The 27,015-nt window shown below is 43.7% G+C and overlaps 1 protein-coding gene across 1 annotated transcript in view; it reads right to left on the bottom strand.

Annotated features, from left to right (window-relative positions):
- Positions 1-4,680: 4,680 nt before the first annotated feature.
- TDRD12 (tudor domain containing 12) overlaps positions 4,681-27,015 on the bottom strand; it is a 97,389-nt gene continuing 75,054 nt past the window's right edge. Inside the window, exons 20-28 of the mRNA XM_077463336.1 lie at positions 24,014-24,215; positions 20,981-21,073; positions 16,047-16,207; positions 14,295-14,392; positions 10,791-10,848; positions 9,193-9,306; positions 7,780-7,933; positions 7,628-7,694; positions 4,681-5,625 (exon numbers count right to left, since the gene is read on the bottom strand). Coding sequence (XP_077319462.1) covers positions 5,534-5,625; positions 7,628-7,694; positions 7,780-7,933; positions 9,193-9,306; positions 10,791-10,848; positions 14,295-14,392; positions 16,047-16,207; positions 20,981-21,073; positions 24,014-24,215 — 1,039 coding nt within the window. The 3' untranslated portion in view covers positions 4,681-5,533. The remainder of the gene's footprint in view (positions 5,626-7,627; positions 7,695-7,779; positions 7,934-9,192; positions 9,307-10,790; positions 10,849-14,294; positions 14,393-16,046; positions 16,208-20,980; positions 21,074-24,013; positions 24,216-27,015) is intronic.

Here is a 27,015-nt window from a genome sequence, read left to right as displayed (position 1 = left end):
TGAACACAGCTGCGCTAGAGACAACTGAAACTGAAGACACCACCAGCCCTAGCAGTGCCGTATGGAGGATTCTTGATTAACCCCTTGTTTACCAAGGGGTTAAGGCAAGTTCACTCTAATGCCACCAGATTAATTTTACAGGGCATTGAAGGTTACCAGGGCCAATTTAGACAGGAGACAATTAACCTACCAGCATGTCTGGAGTGTGAGAGGAAATTGAGGTACCTGGAGGAAACCCACGCAGGCACAGGGTTCAACATGCAAACTCCAGGCAGGTAGTGTCATAGTTGGGATTGGAACCAATGACCCTAGCGCTGCTAGGCAGAAGTGCCAACCAATTAACCACCGTGCTGCCCAATAATATCCGTATCACTTACAGCGGGCGATGACCAGGAAACAGTTTTTTTGTGGTTTATTCTGCGTACGCAATCCTAAGGCTTGACATGTTTGTAACTAGTGTACTTAACCCAACCTCATCTTTTATATTTCATAAAAGATGACATTTCATAAAATTATCTTTAGTTTATGTTTTCCTGAAAAAAATGCGTTTGATAAATTGCTGCGCAAATCATGTTTGACGTTAGCATTTGTTACTGCCAATATTTTATTCTCCATGGTCTCTGCTTTCAGAAAATATAGAATGGTTTGGGGATTTTAAGTAATTTCTAGAATACAATGCAGGATTCTAACGTGTGCAAAAAAAAAAAAATGTCCCCACTATGCGATTGTTTAAAGAAAAAAAAAAAAAATCATGCTAGCAAAGTTACATAGTTAGTCAGGTTGAATAAAGACACAAGTCCATCTAATCCAACCGATAAAAGGCTGAACTTTTCCCAAACAAACAGAGCTAAAGAAAAGAAGTCCATCCTCACAGGACACTAATAAAAAAAAAAAAAAAAAAAAAGAGGCATACTGCCATCAGGAGGGGTAAGCCTGGGCGGCCTACATTTGTTTTGTCTGCCAATTCTCTTTTAGGCAGCCGTACAACCCTAACATAAATGTATATATATAAAAAAGGATGAACGATTCCCATTCTATACCATGTGAGCGGAAAACATCTATGTACTGCTGTTTCATGTCAATTTTAAAGGAGGACCATAAGGGCCTATTTATACCGATACAAAATCTGCAGGGGATCAAAAAATTTAAGTTTGCCCACTTACAAAGAAATGAAGGGTTTACTTACAAAGAAATGAAGGGTTTATATTTGTTATCATAGATGTATTTTAAATAACAGAGACAGAATATCAACCAAAAATCAAGAAAAAAACCCCCCCACATAAACCAAATGTTATAAATTGAGTTGCAGTTCAGCAAGTAAAATACCGTATATACTCGAGTATAGGCCGACCCGAATATAAGCCGAGGCCCCCAATTTACCCCCAAAAAAACTGGCAAACTTATTGACTCGTGTATAAGCCGAGGGTAAGACATGCCTGTCCATCCCTGTGTGTGTGTCCGTCCATCCCTGTGTGTCCGTCCATCCCTGTGTGTCCGTCCATCCCTGTGTGTCCGTCCATCCCTGTGTGTGTGTGTCTCCATCCATCCATCCATCCCTGTGTGTGTGTGTGTATCCGTGTGTGTGTGTGTGTGTGTGTGTGTGTGTGTGTGTGTGTGTCCAGCCTACCTGTGTCCTGAGCCTTTGTCCCGAGCCTCCGTCCCGTGCCGAGCCTCCTTGCCTCCGTGCCTCGCCGCCGTGCCTCGCCGCCGTGCCTCGCCGCCGTGCCTTGCCTCCGGTCCCGTCCCGTCCCGTGCCGTGCCGTCCTGTGCCTTGCCTCCGTCCCGTGCCCTCTTCGTTCGTCGGCGGCCATTGTAAAATTCAAAAGCTGCGCCGCCGCCTTCGCCTGTGATAGGCGGAACACTGAATTTCCCAGCAGCCTGTGTTCCGCCTATCACAGACGTCGTATCATCCTCGTCCGTAGTACGAGGATGATACGAAGTCCGTGATAGGCGGAACACAGGCTGCTGGGAAATTCAGTGTTCCGCCTATCACAGGCGAAGGGGGAGCCGGAGGCGCGGCTTTTGAATCAGAATGGCCGCTGTCTGTCTGCTCGACACGCTGATCGAGCGGGCAGACAGCGATGACTCGAGTATAAGCCGAGGGGGGCACTTTCAGCCTCAAAAAAGAGGCTGAAAATCTCGGCTTATACTCGAGTATATACGGTAAGTATTTGATCACCTACCAACCAACAATAATTCTGGCTCCCACAGACTGGCTACAGTAGGTGACCATGTGGTACATAGATTAGTCCTGTCAGTTTAAGAAGGAGCTCTTAACGACAACTTGTTATGTGTATAAAAGACACCTGTTCACAGAATCTCTTCCATTCAAACCTTACCATCATAGGCAAGACCAAAGAGCTATCAACGGACATCAGGGACAAGATTGTAGACCTGCACAAGGCTGGAATGGGCTACAAGACCATCAGCAAGAATCTTGGTGAGAAGGAGACAACTGTTGGAGTGATTATTCACAAATGGAAAAAATACAAAACCATCAATCGTCTTTGGTTTGGAGCTCCATGCAAGATTTCTCCTCATGGGGTGAGGATGATCATGAGAAAAGTGAGAGATCAGCCCAGAACTACACGGGAGGAGCTTGTGAATGATCTCAAGGCAGTTGGGACCACAGTCACCAAACAAACCATTGGTAACACAATACGCCATCATGGATTGAAATCCTGCAGCGCCCGCAAGATCCCATTCCTTAAAGAGGAAGTAAACCCTGATGAGTTTACTTCCTCTTTAATTCCCTGCAAAGGCAAAGCATAATGGACTACTATGCATCGCATAGTAGTCCATTATGTGTCACTTACCTGACACAGGAGCCAGCGAAGTCGCCGCTGTTCCCTGTAGTCTGCCGCATCCATCTTGTTGGTGGGGTCTCGCAGCTCCGCCACTGTCATTCGGCAAAGCCGCGATGACGTCACTCCCGCGCATGTGCAAGGGAGCCGACACGCGCGGCAGCTCCGTCGTTGAGAATGCCGCGCTCAGTGCGCCTGCGCGCCGCTGTCTACGGCGCATGCGCCGTAGACAGCGGTGCCTGTTTTCGGGCAAATATCTCCTAAACCATATAGGTTTAGGAGATATTTCTTGGACCTACAGGTAAGCCTTAATCTAGGCTTACCTGTAGGTCAAAGTGGTTTGTAAGGGTTTACAACCACTTTAAGAAAGCACATGTACAGGCCCATCTGAAGTTTACCAATGAACATCTAAATGATTCAGAGAAGGTTTGGGAGAAAGTGCTGTGGTCAGATGAGACCAAAACTGAGATCTTTGGCATTAACTCGACTCAACTCGTCATGTTTGGAGAAAGAAAAGTACTGACTATGACCCCAACAACACCATCCCTATAGTCAAGCACGGAGGTGGAAACATTATGCTTTGGGGCTGTTTCTCTGCTAAAGATACAGGCTGACTTGAGGGGCCAATGAACGGGGCCATGCATTGTAAAATTTTGGATGAAAACCTTCTTCCCTTAGCCAGAACACTGAAGATGGGTCATGGATGGGTCTTAGAACATGACAATGACCCAAAACATACCACCAAGGCAACAAAGGAGTGGCTCAAGAAGAAGCACATTAGGGTCATGGAGTGGCTTAGCCAGTCTCCAGACCTTAATCCTATATAAAATTTATGGAGGGAGATGAAACGGAATTGCTAAGCGACACCCAAGAAACCTTAAAGTGATTGTAAAGGCTTGGTTAAAATAAAAAAATAACAAACATGTTATACATACCTCCTATGTGCAGTTGGTTTTGCACAGAGCAGACCGGATCCTCCTCTTCTCGGGTCCCTCTTTGCTGCTCCTGGCCACTCCCTCCTATCGTGTGCCCCCACAGTCAGCAGCTTTCTATGGGGGCACCCGAGCCGTGTTACAGCTCCATGTGTCCATTTAGACACAGAGCACTGAGTCGACCCCCTCTCCCCTTATTGGCTGACTGACTTTGATTGACAGCCACGGGAACCAATGGCGCCATTGCTTTGTCTCAGCCAATCAGGAGGAGTGTCCTGGAAGGCTTAGACATTTGTGGACATCGCTGGAGAAAGAGGGGGCTCGGGTAAGCAATTAGGGAGTACTGGGGTGGCTTCTACACGGATTTTTTGTTTCTTATCTTAATGCATAAAGATAAATGACCTTCTGCCTTTACAACTACTTTATGTATTTAAAGATCTGTGGAAGAAAATCTCTCCCGAGACGTGTGCAAACCTGGTAACCAACTACAAGAAATGTCTTACCTCTGTGCTTGCCAAAAAGGGTTTCTCCACCAAGTAGCAAGTCAGGTTTTGCTTGGGGATCAAATAAATACTTATTTTACTCACTGAACTGCAACTCAATTTATAACATTTGTATCATGTATACAATGACAATAAAGTATATCTATCTATGTGTTATTTCTGTATTTTTGGTTGATATTCTATCTCTATCATTTAAAATACACCTATGATAACAATGATAGACTCTTCATTTCTTTGTAAGTGGGCAAGCTTACAAAATCTGCAGGGGATCAAAAAAAAACTAAAAACGTCCCCAACGTACATGTGTGTTACAATATACATAGGTGTGAATGGGCCCAAATTCTTTAGGTCGTCCACAGCAAGCAGGTAGAGAGCACAGGTTCTTCTTACAGGCCCAAAAGCAGTTTTGTAAAACTTGGTTGAACAACAGGAGAGATCAGATTATGCAAACAGGTGACCAAGCACATTTATTCAAAGGGCAGACACTTTCTGGCCATGTTCTTAGCTTGCAAAGCAATATTAATTGGCCTAGAAGAGCTGGTATTTGGGAAGTGAAGTGGTGTAGGAGATAGAGCCTGTTACAGGAGGTGGGATTTATTTGCTACGGGGGCTGTGGAACTGAATTATTACAGAGGGTAGCACAGCAAGTGCAGCTTAATTGGTACAAGATTTTTTTTTCTCTGTGCCGATTAACTGCAAAAATGTTGTATTGCCTCTATGGTGCAGAATGCAAGACTCACCAAAAACACAATAAAACCTTCAAACTACAAGTAAAATAAAGAGCAGTGCACCAACTTTCTCCAAATTGTGCTTGGGGGTGGGGGGGCCTTGAGAGAGATCCTGGCTAGAAGTAGACCTTTCTTGAATCACGCAATGAATGAGAAATTGCTGTTTGGGTGGAGTTTGTCAGGATGATTCCCAGGTCCAGTTTTATCCTTGGTCTCTCCCACCCACAGAAATAACGCATCATGCATTAAGTCATGCATTGTCGAAAGTCAAAATATCAAGGGATATTTGGTTTCATTTTGTGCTTATAATCACTTGTCATGTTGTAAAGCGCTGCACAAACTGTTGGAGCTATATAAATCCTATATAATAATAATAATAATAATCACTTGTCATTTTTCGGTGACAGCTGGAAGACTTCTGTTTTCAGGAAATAAAAATATAGATCAACTTCTAGCTACAAGAATATACAAGGAAAGTGATTCCGCCCTGAGCTGTGTTATAGGACAGTCACGAGAATAGAAGAATGACATCATAAAATCGGTCCTCCGCTCTGCTTCTTACTGGGTTAATCACTGATACTTTCCGTGTCGCTGTAGTCGGTGGACACCGCACTCTCACACACATAGGTGTAGGACTTGCTGAGGGGTTTCTGGAACACTACGGAAGAGAACAGAGATAAAGGATCAGAGATACAAGATATTACAGTATTTGTCCCTAGATTTTCAAATCATAACACCCCAGTGAAGCGCCTTTGCACAAGTCTCTGCAGGTGCATTATCCCCCCCCTGAACCAGATGATCAACACGCACCCATACAGCTTGCAACTACTTCTACAAAAAACAACAGCCCTCAATATGTTCCATAATTTCCAGCCATTTCTGCTGGTTTGCAGCTCAGCCTCTCACCTCTAGCTTCCTATGTGTGACAGCAAAAACACAACCCTATAAAGCTAGTAGCTGACCTCCAGGTTAACGGATAAATTCCCTTTTTTTAGAAAAAAATCATAAATGCTCATTTTTTTGCAGGTAAAAAAATGTGCATTTATTATTTTTTGTTGCAGGAGCCTGTAAAGCATTGAACCAGAGATCAGCAGATGGCTGTTGCCACGCAGGTCTCAGGCATTCAGTGTATAGACTTGGTCGTACCTTGTATAAGGATGCCGATACATGCTGACAGGAAAAATGAATGAATCACCCCAGCACTCACAGTACCGTGGTAGTTCATTGAAAATGAAAGCCGACAGCCGCAAAGGCTGCTAGACCTTGTAGTTTTCCATTCACAGAGCACTATGAATGAGTGACACGGCCGGGTTGACAGCTAGCGGATGGAGAAGAACCCCTGCTAGCTGGCACATGCTTGACTGCAACTATGCAATTCAGCCTGGTTAAAAAGAGGTCCAGTCCCCAAATGAAAAAAATTTAAAGTTAGCAGCTACAAATACTGTAGCTGCTGACTTTTAATATTAGGACACTTACCTGTCCTGAAATCCAGTGCTGCCAGCACCGCAGTCGATGTTTCCATCGGCTCTCGGGCGCTACCACCATCATTGCGGCACCTTGTGAATGGCCCAGCGGCGGGGGAAGGAGAAGCAGGGCCACACTTCTGGGGGACCTCGCTGCAGCCAGGTCTCCCTCAAGTGGGGACAGGTACCTGTCAAAAACAGTACAGTCTTTTCAATCAATGAATACAAAGCTTCCCCTGATTGGTTGAGGCAGAGATGTGGGCTGATGATGTCATGAACTCTGGCTCAGCCAATCAGAGGAAGCTTTGTATTCATTCAAAGAATTCAAAACTTCTGCTGAATGGCTGAGCAGCGTGACCTAATTTTGTTCCAGGAGCAGGAGAGGAAGACTGCGTCCTGCTGCTGGAACACAGTGCTGTATATTGGATGAGGCTACATATGGTTTCTACAGCACTCCCAGCCACAGCAACTGTTGGTGAAGTAAATGGTTTTTTTGGACCAGCTTCACTTAAAGTGGTTGTAAACCCTTACAACCAACTTTGACCTACAGGTAAGCCTAGATTAAGGCTTACCTGTAGGTCCAAGAAATATCTCCTAAACCTACACGGTTTAGGAGATATTTGCCAAAAGACAGGCACTGCTGTCTACGGCGCATGTGAATGACAGCGGCGGAGCAGCGAGACCCACTGAGAAGATGGATGCTCCGGACTACAGGGGACAGCGGTGACTTCGCTGGCTCCTATGTCAGGTAAGTGACACATAATGGACTACTATGCGATGCATAGTAGTCCATTATGCTTTACCTTTGCAGGGAATCAAAGAGGAAGTAAACTCATCAGGGTTTACTTCCTCTTTAACCAGCTTGCTCTCTTTGCAAAGCAATAGAGAGCCCAGACTGGCTCAGAGTGCTGCCACTCCCAGTCAAGTGTAGCTGAGCAATGGGTATACAGGAAGCGAATTAGGAATCTTCACGTATTTTGTTTTGATTTTTTTATATCTGCAAGGAGCTCTGCTTTAAAAAAAAAAAAAAAAAAAGAGCTGGCAGAACATCAATGGGCTTTTATATGTGGTGTGTCTAAGCTGGGGGATGGCAGAAGAATTTTAGGGTACAACTGTGGTCCCTGCACCAGTACTTGTGTCTCTATAGTGCTGCTCCTTCAGTATAAAGATTTACATAGTGAAGCAGAAAGGCCATACCCGCAGGACGTGGATTGCTGTCCCCCGAATCTTCCAGCTGGTCATAGTCGTAGCTGACGTATGGGTGCTGAAGCAGAGTATAGCACTGGTCAGTTTGCTCCATTAAACTCTACAGACTGTACAAGAAGCACATTCTATGTCCTGCGACTCACCTTCTGTGTTTGTAACCTGGCCCATGATTCATGATTCTTTTTCTGTAAAGTAATGATAGCTTCTCCGCTCTTCACTGAACACTGAGACTTTTCAGGAACAATTTCCTTATAGAGATCAAAGTCTGCTTTATAGAGCTTCCCTTCAGCTTGACAACTGGAAGAAAAAAGCAGAGTCACAAAATTCCTTTTTTTTTTTTATTTAAACTTTATTTATTTGATTCTCCATATATAATCCACTTATTCAAAAACAAAAGAAAGAAAGAAACATACATTTACAATTTAGCATACCATCTCCCCTTTCCCCTGTATGCGCTTCCCAATTTTTTTGGTATCACTCCTTTAGCTGCGTTTATCAAATGTGGCAGTACTGTTCCCTTATATTGTTTTTTTGTCAAATTTGTACTATGAAATCAACAGAACCACAGGTCTTCTGGGATCTCCAGTCCCGTAATCTCCTTCAGATATAATTGTACCTCCTTCCAGAATTCCTGTATTTTCGGCATTCCCACCATAGATGGGACATCTACCCCTCTGGCCACAGCCTCTCCAACACAATGGCGATTTTTCTGGCTGATATTTTTTCTGCCTTCACGGGTGTTATGTACCATCCTGACAGACATTTATAATTCATCTCTATTGTAGTTACATCCATCACAAAACTGTGTTTCGCTCTCCATACTTTACTTTTTATTGCTCTTCTAAATGTGATCCCAACTCTTTTTCCCATTTTCCAATGAATGGAGGCATTCCCAACCCTTTCAAACTCGTATCTGTTTTTTTTATATCTGTTATGTACTGTGTTTCAGTTTTAACTGAGAATTACATATTCTTTCTATTGGGTTTAAGTTTTCTTCCAATCTAATTGGTTGCAGTAGTGTCGACACAAAATGTTTTAACTGCGAGTACCTGCATTCATTTCATACCATCAATTCACTATTGTGCTTTAGTTCCTGATATGCTTGTATTTTCCCTTTTTTTTATTATATAGCTTAAAATAATCATTTTTAACTTAAACCATACAAAACCTTTATCCCAAAGGGGGAAAAAAAAAACTGATTATAAAGTGTGAGCTGGAGTTTGGCTTCAGTTTGTTAGTGGTTCTAAATCTGCTAATACATTTAACACCACCCTCCCTCCCTGATTGACAATGCTTCGGTTTGCTATGCCCTCTGTGGTCATTCATCCAGAGTTGTGTCTCACAGTTACTGAAGATGCGTTACTGGCCCTAGGTGAAAACAGAGAGGAAAAGCCAAAGAAAGCTGATGCATCCAATCCCATTGAATGATGGGTAAGCTGCACTATAATACATTTTGGTTTTGGATTTAATAACGCTTTGATGGTCATGGTTTTGGAATGAGATGTCCAGCAAGTTTACTTGGCTATGATGGTCAGATGTCATCAAACTGTAATTACCTGAATATCAGCCTGGTTGGGTGGAATGTACACTTATGATCTCTTATCTCTTGTAATTTCACAGCCAAGAAAACCGTGTCGCCTTTTTCATACCATTTCACTACTGGGTGAAAACTACAAAACAAATACAAAGAGGGAAGATTTAAGAAATTGAGAAAATAAATAGCAGCTGCCCCAGGGAAGGAGGACCCAACAGTCTTGTTGTTTGTGCTTACACTGGTCATACAGGAATAACCCCCCCCCCCCCCCTCTGTTTTAAGGAGAATATATCTATTTCATGTGACCTGTCACAACATATTACATGTTTAAAAACAAGCAATGGAGCAGCTAACAAAAGATACCTTTCAGCACCCTTTAAAGCGGAGCACCACCCACCCCACATAAAATTAAAAGTCAGCAGCTAAAAATACTGCAGCTGCTGACTTTTAATATATGGACACTTACCTGCCCAGGGAGCCCGCAATGTCGGAACCCCAGCCGATCTTCGGATCGGCTGCTGGGTGCAGCTGCTGCCATTGGCAATAAGGGAACCTGGCAGTGAAGCCTTTTCCGGCTTCACAGCTGGTTGCCTACTGCGCAAAGCGTGCTGCGCTTTCTAATTGGCTTGGCAGCGGAGGAAGGAGGTGGGCCGCGCCACCGTCTACGGAACTGGACCTGTTAGAACAGGTTCCCCCCCCCCCCCCCCCACGAATAAGCAGAATTTCCACTTTTGGGTGGAACTCCACTTTAAGGGTCAATTCCCACTGCCCGTCCAAGCGAGTAGCCAAGCGATTCACAGCTCCGGCCGTCCTGTGCTAGGGGGCAGTGTGATGTATTATTAATTGCATCGCACTGCTCCCTTTTTTTTCTTGTACTAACTTTATCTGAAGTGTACAAATCCTACACTTCATTCACTGCAATGTCGGCGGGCAGCGTGATGCAGTGCGATTCGGGCCTGTGTGCTGCAACAGGATGCAGCATGTCTGCCTTTAAAGCGGGGTTCCACCCTAAAGTGGAACTTCCGCTGATCGGAACCCTCCCCCCCTCCGGTGTCACAATTGGCACCTTTCAGGGGGGAGGGGGGTGGAGATACCTGTCAAAGACAGGTATTTACACCCACTTCCGGGCATAGACTCCTGTGGGAGTCTATGCCTCTTCCTGTCCTGCCGAGCTGTCTGCTGGGACACACACGGGTCCCAGAGACAGCGCGGACAATTCCTATTGCGCTGCGCGACTCGCGCAGTAGGGAACCGGGAAGTGAAGCTGTTTCGCTTCACTTCCTGATTCCCTCACCTAGAATGGTGGTGGCAGCAGCCGAGAGCCGAGCGATCGATCGGCCTCGCTGGACCCTGGGACAGGTGAGTGTCCATTTACTAAAAGTCAGCAGCTGTAGTATTTACAGCTGCTGGCTTTTAATATTTTTTTCCCCAGTACAGTCCCGCTTTAAGCGCAGCACTAGGCTGCGTTGCAGTGTGAATGGGGCACATTTGTTTCCTGTGTGTCCCTGCAGCGACAAGATGTTTTACAATGCAGTAAAACGTGTCACTGCACATGAATTGGCCCTAAATCCTCTAAACAGCGGTGTCCACATTACTACTGAATAGTTGTAACAAACAAACCTCATAGATGGAGGATTCTGAATCGGCGGAGGGTCTTTGGGCTTATCCTCCTGTTTATCTAGAGAGAAACAAATGACAATAGTGAACGACCCAATTCAGATACACAAGTCAAGGAGGTATGTCAATTTATTTTTTTGCTTTTTTATTTGTCTATATCTTTTGTGTACCCCTATATTTATACTTTTATACACTGTAACTGGGACAGAAAGTGGGGGGGGGGGTCAAAAATGTTAGAGCTGTAAGCAGAGCAAGATGCAAGATTAATCCAATGGGCGAACTTGCTTCCTTGAGGACAGGAAGTGAATGGGATTGAGGGAGGTTCTGACTAACCTGGGTAATGCATTGACGTACACTTTAAAGTGATACTAAAGCCAAAAAACTTTTTTTACCTTAATCCAATCCTTGCATTTAGGTAAAAAAATGTTTTCCATTTCTCAGATCCAGCACTGTGCATGACTGAATCTCTTCTCCCCTCTCTTCCTCTTCACAAAGCCTCTCCTTCCCTTCCCCTCTAAATTATGGCCATGCCAGGTTTACTTTAACTTTAAAGGGGTTATAAAGGCAGTCTCATCTGGGGCATCAGGGCTGCTCTGTGCAAAACCATTACACAGAGTAAGTAGAACATGTTTGTTATGTTAAAGCGGTAGTAAACCGCATCTTAAAAGAAAATCCCCTGCAAAGCAATGTCATAATATGCATCTCATACTAGCACATTATGTGAGACTTACCTTAAAATGAAGCCCTCCAGTGGTGTGTTGTCACCACTGACAGGGCTTCCATCTTCACCCAGTCTTCCTTGCAGTTTCATGGCCTCTGGTTACATGAGTGGCCAATGCATTACATGCAGGAGCAATCATTTATGGCACAAGCTCTGAAAGTCTAGCATGGTGTGCCAGACCTTCAGAGTGCATGAGCCAGTGACATCACCGGCTCCGTGCAATGTGATTATCTCCCAAACAGTGCAAGTTTAGGAGATATTGACTGTACCTACAGATAAACCTTATTATATATTTTCCTGTAGGTAGTAAAAAAGTAAAAAAAAAAAAAATAATGGGATTTTTGACTTACCGAAAAATCTATTTCTCTGAGTTAATTGACACAGTGCTTCATTATTCAGAACCATACAGGAGTAGGACACAGGAGTAGGACACTAGGCAGAAAAAAGACTTGGCTACACCTATGGGCAGTCCTAGGTGATATACACCCCCCTCTCTGCTACGGGCCTTCAGTTTAGTAACAAGCAGTGTCAGAAGCATCAAAACTCCTTAGAGGGGAGGGTGCTTTGTCTGTCAATGTCAAACTCAGAGAAATGTATTTTACGGTAAGTCAAAAATCCCATTTTCTCTTTCTTTCATTGACAGACACAGCCCTCCATTATTCAGAACCATAGGGACATCCCAAAGCAGTGCCAAACATGTGGGGTGGGACAACAAAAAAAATCCCAAGGCTAACACAAGCGCCAACCAGGTAACAGGAGCTCAACACAGAAACAAACTGGAGCCCAACCTGAACAATACCCCTTCAAGAGGGAATAGACCCTCTAAACAGCAGCCTTACAAACCAGCGCCAAGTGGCCGCCTTGAAAACCAGCGCAGCTGACGCCTGATGATGGAAGGCCCAAAAAAGCAACGAGCAGCCAAGTAGAATGTGCCGTAACAGGGATAGGAGGAACCCAACCCCTGACAGAATACACCAGAGTCATCGTCTGTCTGATCCGTCTAGTCGCAGAAGAAGCAGACAAACCCCTTTTGACCCATCCGTGATCACAAACAGCAAATCTGATCTCCAAAAAAGCCCTGTGACTGCCAAATACACCCGAATTGCCCGAACACATCCAGGGCATGGAAGATAGGGAAGGAGGGAACCTTGGACAAGGGCGAAGAACCACTTCATCGTGGATCACCAGGTAAGTAGTATGACATGGTAATGCCTACAGTTCCCACACTCTGAGAGCAGAGGTGATAGCAACCAAAAAAGCCACCTTCTGGGACAGAGCAAGCAGAGGAACCTCCCAAATATTTCCAACAGGAGGCTCCTGTAGAACTGAATGCACCAAGAGTAGATCCCACAGCGGTAGAAACGACCACATCGGTGGAGGCAGATGTCGAACCCCTTGATTAACAGTATGCACCAGGGAGTGCGAGACCAGGTGCGAGATACTCCGCACATTGGGCACCACTGAAACCCCTCACAGGGGACACTGGCAAGACCCCGCACAGGGGACAACACTGAGCCCTCCATAGGGGACATCCACTAAGGCCCTCACGGGGGACATCCACTAAGGTCCCTCACAGGGGGCACCTATGGAGGGCTCACTCTAACAACCCCCCCCAAAAGGGGGTCGCCCTGTAAGAAGGCATCCGGTGTGGCCGTGTGGACTAGCAGGTCGCACCTAAATTTTCAGCCGCCCACCACGAGTGCACCGGTCCTGAGGGGGGACCTGACCAGGCTAGAGCCGAGGAAGCTGATGCCCGCAACGGAAAGCGGCAGCCCTGCCGCTCACTCTAGGGCCGCCCACATGTCTCCCGGTCGGTAGGCATAAAAGCTGTGGCCTAAATATTTGGCCGCCTGCCACAAGTGCTCAGTAGGCCGCAAAGCCTCAGCCTAAATTAGTGGAAGGCCGTCGTAGGGGGCACAGATCTGTGGATGCCTGGTCACCCACCCAAACATCCAGCAGGTGCCAAGGTGTACTTGTCTGGGAGTGTTACCAGCGCACTTGCTGTAGAGGTAAGTAAGGGGGCCCCATCCTCTCCTTCCCTGGAGGGAATGGGGGGTGGACAGTGTCCGAAGCACCCAAGACAGAGGCCTGGGGGGAGGATGTGGAGGAGAACCCCAGAGGGACTGACCACCCCAGGGAGTACCCACGCCCCACACCTCTCCAGGGAAGGAGAGGATGGGGCCCCCTTACTTACCTCTACAGCAAGTGCGCTGGTAACACTCCCAGACAGATCCTCCTCACCACCGAAGTGGGGGGCTGTAGGCCATGCGTAACGATGCGATTAAGGCCAAGATCCGGTTGTATGCGACCTTGTGAGATGTTTAACTCGCAGGACCAGCTCCTGTCCAGTTGGGCTATGTCACGGCCAATCTAGTGCGTAGATGCGGTCTGCATGCGCTCGCTGGGGAGACCACTGGATCTTATTGTCTAGCCGGTCATGCAGTCCGGCAGTTGATTGTAGATCTCACAGGAAAAAAGTGGTTTAAAAAGCAAAAACAAAAAATTGCAAGCAACAAAGATCCCAGCTAAACTGAAGGCCTATAGCAGAGAGGGCGGTGTTTATCACCTAAGACTGCCCATAGGCGTTTTTCTGCCTAGTGTCCTACTCCTCTAGAGGGCGATATAACTCAATGGTTCTGAATAATGGAGCACTGTGTCCGTCAATGAACGAAAGAGAAACCGAGTTTACTACCACTTTAATAATAAATAAATAAATAAAAAAAAAACTTTACATTTTAAGAGTTCCATAGATAGTGTATACATAAAATACACTTCAAAAAGCTTACCGGATTCCCTCTCCTGTAAAGGACTTGTGACCTGTGGTTCCTCAGGAATGCTCTCAAGAACCCTCTTTGAGCCAGTCAAACATTCATCTGATGAGCTTCTAAATTTGATGTGCAGGAATGAGAATAACATGTCGTGTGAGTGTACATGTGTAGTTATAACTAGGCAGACAAGGCTTTTTCCAATGAAACATTGATCAGATAATTTACAGTAAGACAATCACAAAAGGTGACATTTCTCCTGTATGGGATATGTGACAGATTCATTGTAGGGATGTAGCAGCAGGCAGAAGGAACCATAGTGCCCAGCTGGGAATGTGCTATTTGACAGAGTTAAAACTTTGGGTGGCACTCCAGGTCTCCATCACAAGTAGAGATGCAAAGATTTAGGGGGGCCGAAACATATCGGATGAAGATGGGGGTTTCGCCATTTTGTTGATAGAGAAAAATAATGCAGATAATTGCGCCGAAAACGTACACGATTTTTCTGTGCTTAATGTGTGTTTTTCATAGGTCATGTGACTCAAAAACCCATTAAGATGTAACCCGGTGCGGTATTGATGCATTTTTAATGCTTTTTTTTTTTTTTTTTTTTAATCTGATCAAAAATGCAGCAAGCAAAACTTTTAACCCCACAACGGAAGCGCAACAGACCAATGTGAAGACATATATAGAATTTAAAGGGGTCTGCTTTTCTTGCGCTGAAGGTGTCAATAATGGCCGCCAATAAATGAATTCATTTAAATTCATAATATTAACTAAAAAGCCAAATATAATACAATTATATATAAATATATATATATATATATTTTTTTTTAAACTGTAATTTTCTGCATCCTGAATTTTCACTTTCTGTGCCAAAATTTCCATTTGGTGCACCTCTAATCACAAGTACCAGTGACACACACTGAGAAGGGTGCTGGCATGGAGAGAGGCTGTCCCAGCTCTGTACACACTCACAAGGCAAATGAGGACCTAATGAGCTTCATCCAGGCCACACCCCACCACGATGCGTTTCACTCCACCCAAAGGGCTTCTTCATGGAGGTAACTCCTTGAAGAAGCCCTGAGGGTAGGACAAAATGCGTCTGTGGTGCGGCATGGATGCAGCCGGGCTAAATCGGCTTTTCATCTATCAGATACCCAGGCTTTCTTTGGTGTGTGGCAGTTTGGATCCCCATTTACCTTGTGAGAAGGAAGAGTGGTCATGGATCATGCCACCTGTCTGCTAACAAACCAACACTTCTAAGAATGCCACTTTTCTGGGTCCCCTGCAGCGCTCACTGGTTCTTCCTGCTGATCTCCACCTATTATAAAGGTACAGTAGTGGCATGGAGGTCAGCAGCAGGAACCAATGAGATCCAAAGGGATTGGGGGGGAAAGTGTCAGTTTCCCAATGGACTTTAGGGGACCATTTCTAATAAACGTAACGGCAATTGGCAGTGCAGGCACTGAGAAGGGTGAGCACACACACTCTTCTATTACAAGTATTGGGGGCTTTTGTGATCAGCTAAGTGTTAGGAAGGTGCTTTAGTGTTAAGGGGGAAAAAATACTGGCTAAGTACTATTCACATTTGCTCTCGGGGCTGGGAGCCTCATACTGAAAAATCAGCACAAGGCTCCAGGTGGTTTTTTTTTTTCCCCATTTCCCACCACCAAAAAGAAAAAAACATTCCTAAAAAGATAAATATGTAAAAATCCATCTAAACATAATTTTCACATGACACCATTTACAGTCTATTAATAAGACACAAACCTAACAGAAGCCATCATTGGGGTCTTGGCAGAATTCAGCAGGGCTTTCAGGTGGGTCACATGTTCAGGGTTATCTGTTGCCATCCCTGTAGCAAAGATCTCCTGGCGGACATTTAGGTCATACACAACGGTGGACAGGCCAGTCAATGAGCTTATCTGCACCTACAGAGAGGTCACACAGGTCAGTGATCAATGTATCCAATCAATCACTATTTTTTTTACTCACATTAAAATCTTTTTCTTCCTTCTTCCACATTGACAAACAAAAATGAAAACTGTAAGCCAGCCCCTCTTACTAACAGCATGCCTTAGTTTTGTAGCCAGAGAACAGAAAGCATAATCATGAATAAAGAGGGGTAGGATCTGTGTAAATCGATTTCAAGAAAAGTTTTTTACATTGAGTAGTAAATCCCTATTCTTTTTCTAGTCTATTAAGGGTCAAAAAAAACAAACAAAAAAACGAGTGATCAGAAGGCCAGGTGGCAGATCCAGTAAATTGCAACCCAAGCCATTAAATCATAAACCTGCATGATGGTTTGACAATGGAGATTCTGGACAACCTCTTGTGTGAACGAAACGCGTAAGTCAGAGCAATGTGCTGACGTCGCCACTTGTTCTCACTCACAGAAGTGCGAGTGGGTATGCTGTATGTTCGGCCGGCGAGGATTCTTTTATAGCCCTATGCATGATACATCGATGTAAGAGAAATTTTAAACTTTAATAAATTTACTAGTAAGGTTTTACACTTTTAGGAGCATTTTCTTCTATGTCCTGGAGATGAATCAATTGGGATGATACTGGGATGATCAATATTGTCCAACCATTTACCTCTGCGGGGATCCTTCAGAGCTGCTCTTGGATTATCCTGGCCGGGTTGTTTGGCCACATGCTCTGCTGTCCCATGTAACTGGTAAGCCTGCATTCCCTTCCAAAGGTGGTGGCACAATGAAATGCACTTTTTTTGAGCATTTAAGAAGAGGATTTGTTTGCAGTTTCACAATTTCCTTTTTGCACATAGATTTTTTTTTTTTTTTTGCTTGAGATCAGAGTTTTACCCCCTATTTGGAGAAAAGTGTATATGCTTTGTATTTATTGGTTACGAGTGTCAATATTATTATTATCTAGTAGCAATTTATTATTTAGTAGCGTGACCCTATTAATGATAAATTTGAGTTGCACTGTGTAAATATCTGATGGTAGAGTCGCTGCTTTTGTCACTATATTGTTTCACTGTTTTTTTACTGTTGTCTATCTTAAGCGCAGCTTCTTTTTTAATTCTTAAATGGATACAGTTGTGCTCAAAAGTTTGCATATCCTTGGAGAATTGCTAACAGTATGTACCATTTTTAAAGAAAACATGAGTGAGCAGGAAAAACACATTTCTTGTATTTCGTATGGGATTCACGTTCTTTAACTGTAGGTGATAACATTATGGCACAATCATAAAACAAAACATGGGAACAAGTAAAGCAATGAAATGCCCCCTGTTCAAAAGTCTGCATACCCTTAGCTCTTAATACTGTATATTGCCCCCTTTAGCATCAATGACAGCGTACAGTCTTCTGTAATAGTGGTCTATGAGGCCCCAAATTCTTGCAGGTGGTATAGCTGCCCATTCGTTTTAGCAAAATGCCTGCAGGTTATGCAGTCTTTGGTGGTCTTGCATGAACCGCAAATTTGAGATCTCCCCAAAGCGGCTCAATGATATTAAGGCGAGGAGACGGTGATGGCCACTCCAGAACCGTCACTTTTTTTTCTGCTGTAACAACCGGAGGGTCAACTTGGCCTTATGCTTAGGGTTGTTGTCGTGCTGGAAAGACCAAGTGCCTCCCATGCGCAGCTTTCATGCAAAGAATGCAAACTGTCTGCCAGTATTGCTCGTACACCCCCAAAACATCAGTGAGGATGCTATTCTTGTCGTTACCGACACCATTCCAAACATAGCACTTATGGTTGTGACCATAAAGCTCTATTTTGGTCTCATCACTCAAGACTTCAGTGTGCCAAAAGCTGTGAGGTGTCAAGGTTTTGTCGGCATATTGTAACCAGGCTTTTTTGTGACATTGGCAGCAGTAAAGGCTTCTTTCTGGTAACTCAACCATGCAACTCATTTTTGTTTAAGTATTGTGCTCATTAAAAAACAAAAAACAAAAAGAAAAAAAGTTTTTTTCCAGAGAAGCCTGTATTTCTCCTGAGGGTACCTGTGGGTTTTTCTTTGTATCCCCAACAATTCTTCTGGCAGTTGTTGCTGCAATCTTTCTTAACCCTTGTACACACGGCGTTTGTCCGACCGTGTGTATGCAACAGTTTCGGACAAGATCCGACGGATTTGGTTGTCGAAATCTCTGACCGTGTGTACAGGGGCTTAGTCTACCTGACCTTGACTTGGTAATTTTCCACTTCTTAATAAGTGATTGAACAGTACTGACTGGCATATTCAAGGCTTTGGATATCGTTCTATATCCTTTTCCATCTTTATAAAGTTCCATTACCTTGTTACACAGGTCTTTTGACAGTTCTGCTCCCCATGGCTCAGTATCTAGCTGGCTCAGGGCATCCACGTGAAAACTAACAAACACGTTGATTATTTATACACAGACACTAATTGCAATTTAAAAACCCATAGATGTGGGAAATGAAACTTTAATTGCCATTTTAACCTGTGTGTGTCACCTTGTGTGTCTGGACCAAGGCCAAACATTCCAGGGGATGGAAACTTTTGATCAGGACCGTTTTTTTAGTTATATTTTCAATATCAATGCCAAAATATCATGATTTCTGCCAGAGCATACAAACTTTTGAGCACAAGTGTAAATTTCCTTTTGATAAACTGAAGCTGAACAGAGGGGCAGGAGAACAATGTACTAGTTGAAGTGAAAGGCAAAAACTTCCTTAGGCAAGATGGAAGTCCTGGACTTAAACATCACCTTGTCCCTTCCCTATGCAAAGCCAAAAAGGGATCTTTGCAAGAACAGACTGCAAGTTTGAACAATACTTAACAGAGATGATGGCCACAAAAATCACCTTTTAGGTGCAAGTCGATCAAGGCATGTTCCTATGTTTCTAAAGCAGACCCTGATTCTGCTTTGTCATTGGGGAAAAGACAAGGGGAGTTTACATGGGAAACCTCCTATACAATGGTCTTAATCAAAGGAGAGGCCAATGTAAAACAGTATGGAATCACCAGACACCTGAACCTTAAAAGTGCTTAGAGCCAAATGCAGATCCAGGCAAGAGTGTAGGAAAAAAGATGATTTATCCCACAGAGAAACGTCTGGGATGAAAGCCAAGGCCGATACTCTTAACTTTGTCTAGCACAGGGGGTCAAACAACTCTCCCTTTCACTGCAACACCTAGATGGTATCCAACAAAGTCCAAAGTAGGAAACTTTCTTCAAAAAGATCAGATGAGCAAGAGTAAAAAACGATCTTGGTTGCCTGAAGAGATGTAAAGGTTATGACAGGGACTTCCTGGTTTGTGTAAACAGGACCACAGGCTCAGAACCCAAACCCGCAACCACAGGGAGGTGGACTGAAAAGAGCTGTTAAAGAAGTAAATAGGAAAGGGAAGGACCATTCTGAGGGGAGGCATGGGGTCCTCCACCTCCCCACAGTCGTTCAATAGAACAGAAAGAATGAAATCATTGCCCAAAATCAAGGGAGCTACAGACAAACAAGATAGTGGACCTTTTAAGGGAAGGCCTAAATGGGACTTGCCTCACTCACCAGTGACAGGTGACGGCAAACACTGGAACCAGGTGACGTCCAAATCAACCAGATCTTACAGAGGTTAGGACCCTAGCTTCATGAGGCTTACTTTTTACAGAAAGTTGCATGTGCATTCTAAAATGGGGATGCCAGGAGAGGGTACTAAAGAGAACACAAGTGTAAGTGCTCTGAGGAGTAACAGGCATGCATGGGCCAACATGAGGATCCTGGTCACTGAACAAATGTGGAACAGTTAAAACAAGTCTTAGCCTACCATGTGGGTCAGGGAGTCCCTCAGGGAAAGGAGAATGATAAGAGTATAGGAACCCCGAGGGGCTGTTCATGTCCCGTGGACAGGATATGTTCATGAGGATGGGAGTTAAGTCCCAGATGGGGCACAGATCCAGAACCTGAAGGTCACATTTAAGGCTAGCCAAATGCATACAGTCCAGCAAGGTACAGCCTCCAAAGCTAGGTTGCGCAAATGCTGATCCAGATGGCTGCTGTGTAGAGACCAGCTGAAGCAGCGATGTTGAGAGGAATCTTGTCTGAAGCTGATGGAACTATAATCCTTGAGCACAAAAAAAGAAAAAAGGCTAGCATAAAAAATATATATATATAGTAGGATTTTCTCAGCAGACCTGGAGAAAGGATGTCCATCCTCCTAGGTCACTAGCAAAAAACTGAGGCATGCTAGATAGATGAGGGGATAAACTAGCACTGGCTTAAGTTTTTCTGTTTGCCAGTGTTCAATCATCCTTTAGGTCAGGGGTCTCCAAACTTTCTAAACAAAGGGCCAGTTTACCGCAATGCATCACTGGTAATTGGTGGGAGGAATAGTGCCTCACAGTTTATGCCAGTGGGAGGAATAGCGCCCCATCATTGGTGTCAGTGGGAGGAAAAGAACCCCATTGTTGGTGTCAGTGGGAGGAATAGTGTCTTGTATCAGTGGGAGGAAATGTGCCTCAAGGGCTGGATAAAGGGAAGCAAAGTGCTACCATCTGATCCCAAGGCCACAGTTTGGAGACCACTGCTCTAGGCAGCATATAACCCAACTGTATCTGAATTCCTGTGTTCTTCAATGGATAAAAAAAGGAAACTCCTTTTGCTCTGGCCAATCCTATTTTGTAGATTTCACTTGAGAGAATTGCAATTCATCCAGTAATAGTATAGAAATTTACAATTTAATAACACCTTACAATAAGCAGTACACATATCATCTTCTTACCATGGGGTCCAACCAGTAGGTTTTCCCTAAATTGAGAACGACCTTAGCTCTGTGATGTTTCCCTCTGATACTTCTATTAATAATCCGAGTCACCTGATGATGGACAATGAAAGTAAATGGCAGGATGAAGCTTCACAAAACAATTAAGTTCTCAAATATTTGCTGTTCTTGCGGTTAACCACAAAGAGTGCTTTAATTTGATTCATCCAGTAACAGGCACAAACTTGAATAATTCAAATTGTTAATCGAAAAAACGACATAAGCACACATTACCTTCATATGTAACACAATACATCTGATAGAAATGAGCCCTTAACACATTGCAAACAATACAGTATATCTCCCTGTATGCAAATTTCAAAGGTATGTGAGGATACCTTGGCATGCCCGCTATATGCAATATAGTAAACCTCATTTGCTTCATCTGGTGAAAGTACCTAAGGTGAACCTGTGAAGTTTTAAAAGTGTTCAAAACAACGTTGAAAAATTGCAAGTGCCTTGTGGTGCTCAAAAGTACTCTTGCTTTTTATAAATGGTTTGCAGGACACCCAGGAATTCCTCATTTGCACATGTAAGGCCTGCATAAGCCTCAACTCATGCCTCGTCTCACTGCGAAGTCCTGCCCACTTTGGCTCTCAGGTCAGAATTCCACAGCCACATCCAAGGGCCCCAATGACCATTAGAGGCCCTCAGATTGGATTGCTGAATGGGAGAGGTGGGGGCTTTGCTTCAGATAAGGGAACGTTTAGCTCCCACTCATGTCAAATGCTGGGGGTATTAGTACAATGTACACACCAGGGCTCAAAGACTGGACTGGGCAGAGTCATAGTATCCTCCATCTTAAAGTGTTTGTAAAGGCTCAAGTTTTTTTACCTTTATGCGTTCTATGCATGAAAGTAAAAATCTTCTCTGTGCAGCATCCCTCCTAGCCCCCCTAATACTTACCCGAGCCCCATTTAAATCCAGAGATTTGCTTGAGTGCCTCGGCTCTCTAGGGACTCTTGTCTCCTCATTGGCCGAGACAGCAGTGGGAGCCATTGGCTTCTGCTGCTGTCAATCACAGCCACAGAGCCAATCAGGAGACTGAGGGAGCGGGGCCAAGCCACGGCTCGGTGTGTGAGTGGACATGCAGAGCCACAGCTCAGGAGCAAGCCTGCTTAGGTGCCCCTATTGCAAGCTGCTTGTTCTGGCGGCACTCTGCAAGAGGGAGAGCCTGGTGCACCGGCGGGGGACCCGAGAAGAGGAGGCTCTTGGCTTCTCTGTACAAAACCACCACAGAGTAGGTACGTATAACATATTTGTTATTTAAAAAAGAAATAAAAAAAAAAAAGATTTAATATCACTTTAAAGCAGCATCTAGATGGGGAGAGATATTCTAACGCCTCTGGACATAAAGCTAAACTGATGTGAAATGGTAAGCCTTCTGCTTTTTTTTCTTAGTGTCTACTACCTACATGTCAGGACACATAACAGTGTCCTGACAAAAGTGCATTTATTATTTTTTCTCTCAGAAGCCTGTGATCAGTGGATCACAGGTGCAATGCTAGGCTCCTGCAGACTCAGTATAGCTATTTGCCCATACCTCCGATACGGGCAGTTACTAAAGAGCAGAAAGATCAATGAACTCACCAGGGCCCTCGCAGTTCATTGAGAACTACAAGCCATCTGCCACACTGTGGAAGATGGTACTTGTAGTCCATTCATTCACAGATCACTGTGAATGAATGACATGGCTGCTTTGTGGGTGGAGGCCTGGAAATTTAACCACTTCCCACCCTGCCACTCCCCATAAATGGCTGGGTGGACGCCTCCTCCTTCTGAGACACATCTACACCGACCCTTCAAAGATGAATAGATGGGTACTCTTACCGATATAGTTGGACACCCAAGCCTATACGACAGTGGGTCATAAAGGCTTAGAGTCTCGGTCTGGTGCTGTATGTGGACCGTGGTTATCTATAATCGGTAAGAGTACCCATCTATTCATCTTTGAAGGGTCAGTGTAGATGTGTCTCCAGACAACTGGTTCCAAATTTTTAAGTACTACATCCAGATTGAATCTGTGCTGTGGCAATAATTCACAGGAGTATTTATTCCTCTGCACTACTTATGGACTGTCACGGCTATAAGGACACTTTAGATTGTAAAATTATGTTCTCCTAATTTTGTTCATTTTTTTCATTTAGTCTTTCTTTACACAATTTTTTTGTGTAATACACTGTAAGATTTTGTCTACATTGCAAGTTCAATTGCACTTCCACGTATATTGTTTGTATAATATTTAGCGCTACACTAATTTACTACATATCAGTCTTTAGGCAGCGATATTACAAATTGTAAGGCTCAGTTCACATATATGCAAATTGGATTCATTTTGAGCTGGTTCACATATGTCCGGGGCGGCCGCAGTCCATTTATCAAAAGAGTCCTGTACCATTTTAGGTTCGGTTTAAGTGCGATTTCAAGCGTCATACACTTAATGAAACCGCACTGGACTGAGAAAAAAAAATACAAAAATCGCACTGAAAGGGTGCCCAGGCATATGCAAACTTAGCCTTAACTCCTTAGGCGTCGACAATACGCAAATATGCAGCCTCTCGGTATGTGGGCCTTTGCATCGAGCGGCCGCATATTTGGGTACCATTTAGCCAACACAGCTAAGAGCCCTGCGTGCTCTGGCACAGTTACCAGCAGCTAACAAAAGGCCCTCCATGCTCCTGGCACAATTAACAGCAGGAACGGAATGCTTCTGATTGCTTCTTGCTTCTTGAGATCGGAAGCATTACGATCATGTGATCACCATGACAGCCATTTACAGGGGGTCACATGATCATAAACGCCCCCTCCTGGCATCTGAAACCTCCTAAAGGTCCAGGAGGCGCCGATGCAAAAGGGTTAAACTCCTCTGTGAGCTAGTGCACACCTCAAAATTATGAGCCTGCCATTCTCAAAGAAAAAGTGTGGACATTCGAGCTAAGTAGATCTTACACTTCCCTGCCTTTCTCCACAATATGAGCATCTCTGAAACCTTACCTTAGAGTCCCACTTCACCTCAGTGTCAATAGGCTTTACTCTGCAGATGATGAACTCCAGGTATTGTGGTGGAAGAGACTGAAATACCAACGGAAGCTTGAGCAGCTTATGTCCCGGAATAAAGTCAGCCCCTCCCTCATCGATATACTTCACAGTGACATATAAAACACTGGCCACTGTTTTTGTTTCCAACACTAAAACCCTGTCCGGATAGAGGAAGAGAAAAATTAGCATTTTAAAAAGGGAACAACTTATTTCAAATGTAAAAAGCAAAAATTAACCGTGCTATGTCAAAATAGCATATACAGGATATCCCCCAAATCTGGTGTGGCATCGCTTTACTCCATATACAAGGTATTGGTTGATATCACTCTTTTTTATGAACCTCAAATGCCCCGGCAAGTGTAAAGGATGAAAAGGGGAAAGCTACCATAGTGTAATATTTATCGAATATAAAGCCATTAAAATGAATGCACTTGCAAAAGCATATAGTATAACTGTATAAAAGCCCAGAAGTGTCACTTCAGCATGCGCTCCACATGCCCGGAAGTGACATCACCGGAAGCCACACTTATCATAACCAATGGACACCTTCCTGAATGGGCCGTTTCTGGAGAAGTCCATTGGGTATGACAAAGCGTGTTGGGCGGGGCTTCCAGTAACATCACTTACGGTCCATTGAGCGCACGCTGGAGCGGTGCTTCAGGTTTCTATGCAGTTATAAGAGAACAAGCACAGATGCATTTATTTTTCTACCACATTGATGGAATTTTTAAACACTGAGCACTTTAAAGCACAAACTAGAGACAAAATAGACTTTATTGTAATTGATCACATCTTAGAGATGAATATTTTTTACAATTTATTATGCACAATTAGGATAGGGCTGCGACAACCACTCCAAAATCAGTCTGAATAAAGTATGTTTCACCTGATTCATTTTGTACATACAAGTATTAAGCTAATTGTTTTTCAAAATTACAGTGCTTAAGGCTGTAGTAACTGTGCCATAGGTAAAAAAAAAAAAAAAAAACATAAATCATCAAAAATGCTCTTTTACTATAGAATGGATTGTGTTTTCTTGAGAAATGTAGCAAAATTATTGCTTGGACCTAAAAAAAAATAAAGGTGCACACAGGTGCAGTGCTCACATCAGGGAAAGCTCCTTTGTTGGGTGCATTGGTTTGAATGGCCTCCGTCCACTGTATGCATCACTCCAAAACAAATGTAGCTGGCAACTCCAAAGTCCATTAGACTGTGATCAAGTCTATATTGCCAAAATGCATTAGTCCTTTTTAATACAGACATTTACGTAGCAATAGAAAACCATTCTAGCTCATAACCAGTGCCATCATCCTTTCTAATAAGTACAAATTCGAAAAGACCTCTATTGAGTGGGATTATAAAGGCAACAGTACAAAGAAGAAAAATATATAAAACATATACATTTATTAACATAGTCAAAATGTACATAACAAGAACAAGCACTGCATATTCTACATAGCATCTAAAAACAATTAATTGGTGAGAGAATGATACCGTCTGCTTCTGAGTTCCAAGACCTCCAGAAGGGGGAATACAAGATGCTTTTGTTTCAGTGAATCAATGGTGTATAGTATGTTTAATTTGTATATTCTTTGGCAACAGATAATGGACATTTTTTGATATACGTGTTACATATGTAATAGATTTTGTTGAATCTATTATACAGAATGTTACAATATTTCATCCCTGAAGAAGATTATACTGTTTGAAATATCGAAACGCGTTGGATGACCCACTTATTCCGTTTCCACCAGCTTCTGGAGGTCTTGGAACTCATAAGCGGACAGTATCATTCTCTCACCAATTAATTATTTTTAGATGCTATGTAGAATATGCAGTGCTTGTTCTATTTTTCTTCTTTATTTTTATGTACATTTTGACTATATTAATACATTTATATGTTTTATAATTTTTTCTTCTTTGTATTGCTGCCTTCATAATCCCACTCAATAGAGGTCTTTTTGATTACGTAGCAATAAAGATTTTCTAATGAACTTTGGAGATGCCGGCTACGTTTGTTTTGGGTTAGACTACTAAAAGCATGCCCTGAAAAATTACCCGTTACCAATTAACTGTCACAAGAAAAATAGGTTAAGCCAATGTTGATGACGTGAGAAAGGGAAATGTCCATACCTTGGTGTATAGTACAGGGCACAGGAATAATTTTACAGACAATGGGTTATATGCTGCAGCCTTCAGGTGATTGGACACTGGTAAAAGCCTCAGTGGGTTCACCCCCAACGTCCCCATATACCCACGCCCACTCCATGAGGCTCCAGTTCTGGTCAGCAAGCCAAAAAGAGGTCACAGGGGGGTGAACTGGTGTCCTGTACTGTATTCCAAGATCCGGAAATTACAGCTACATAAAAACTCCTCTTATCTTTATCGTTCAGTACGGGACACAAGGATTATTTTATAGACCATAGGATGCCCCAAGCTATGATAGAGGGGGCATTAAGACATCTAAACCGTTGCAACGGGCCCACAGGAAGAAAACAAGGTGGCCAATAGGTCTCCAAAACAACTTAACAGCAGAAGCACTTGACCGCAGGAGAAAAAGTGGGAACTAAACAGTTGATTCGTACCCAGTCATTTTGGAATTTAGGCGGTGGCTCTGCTCAAATAGGTGCAATATAGGTCCCATAACCTGATTTTTAACAGACCATTGGTTAGAGAGGGAAGGAAGAACTTATTCCTTAAAAGGTAGACGTTGCATGAAGGAAATAAAATGGGACATAATTACCACCCAGGGGAATGGGAGAAGCCCTAATTAAGAAATAAGAGAAAATAGGGTCAAAATTCCCATGGAGAAAGGGGGTAGTCATAGATTTTATACCTGACCCTCAACCTCTAAAAGGGAATATTGGCCATCAAGCTAGGAACAACCTGGTACTTGTTGCACATTAACTTGGTCTGTCTGTCCAAGGACTGCACTGTTGTCCATTGATGATAAAATG

Source organism: Lithobates pipiens, unplaced genomic scaffold (assembly GCF_037356315.1).
Source record: "Lithobates pipiens isolate NorthernLeopardFrog02 unplaced genomic scaffold, aLitPip1_a1.2 Scaffold_10, whole genome shotgun sequence".
Taxonomy (NCBI): domain Eukaryota; kingdom Metazoa; phylum Chordata; class Amphibia; order Anura; family Ranidae; genus Lithobates; species Lithobates pipiens.
The sequence above is the reverse complement of the archived record's forward strand: the minus strand, read 5'-3'. Positions and strand labels throughout refer to the sequence as shown.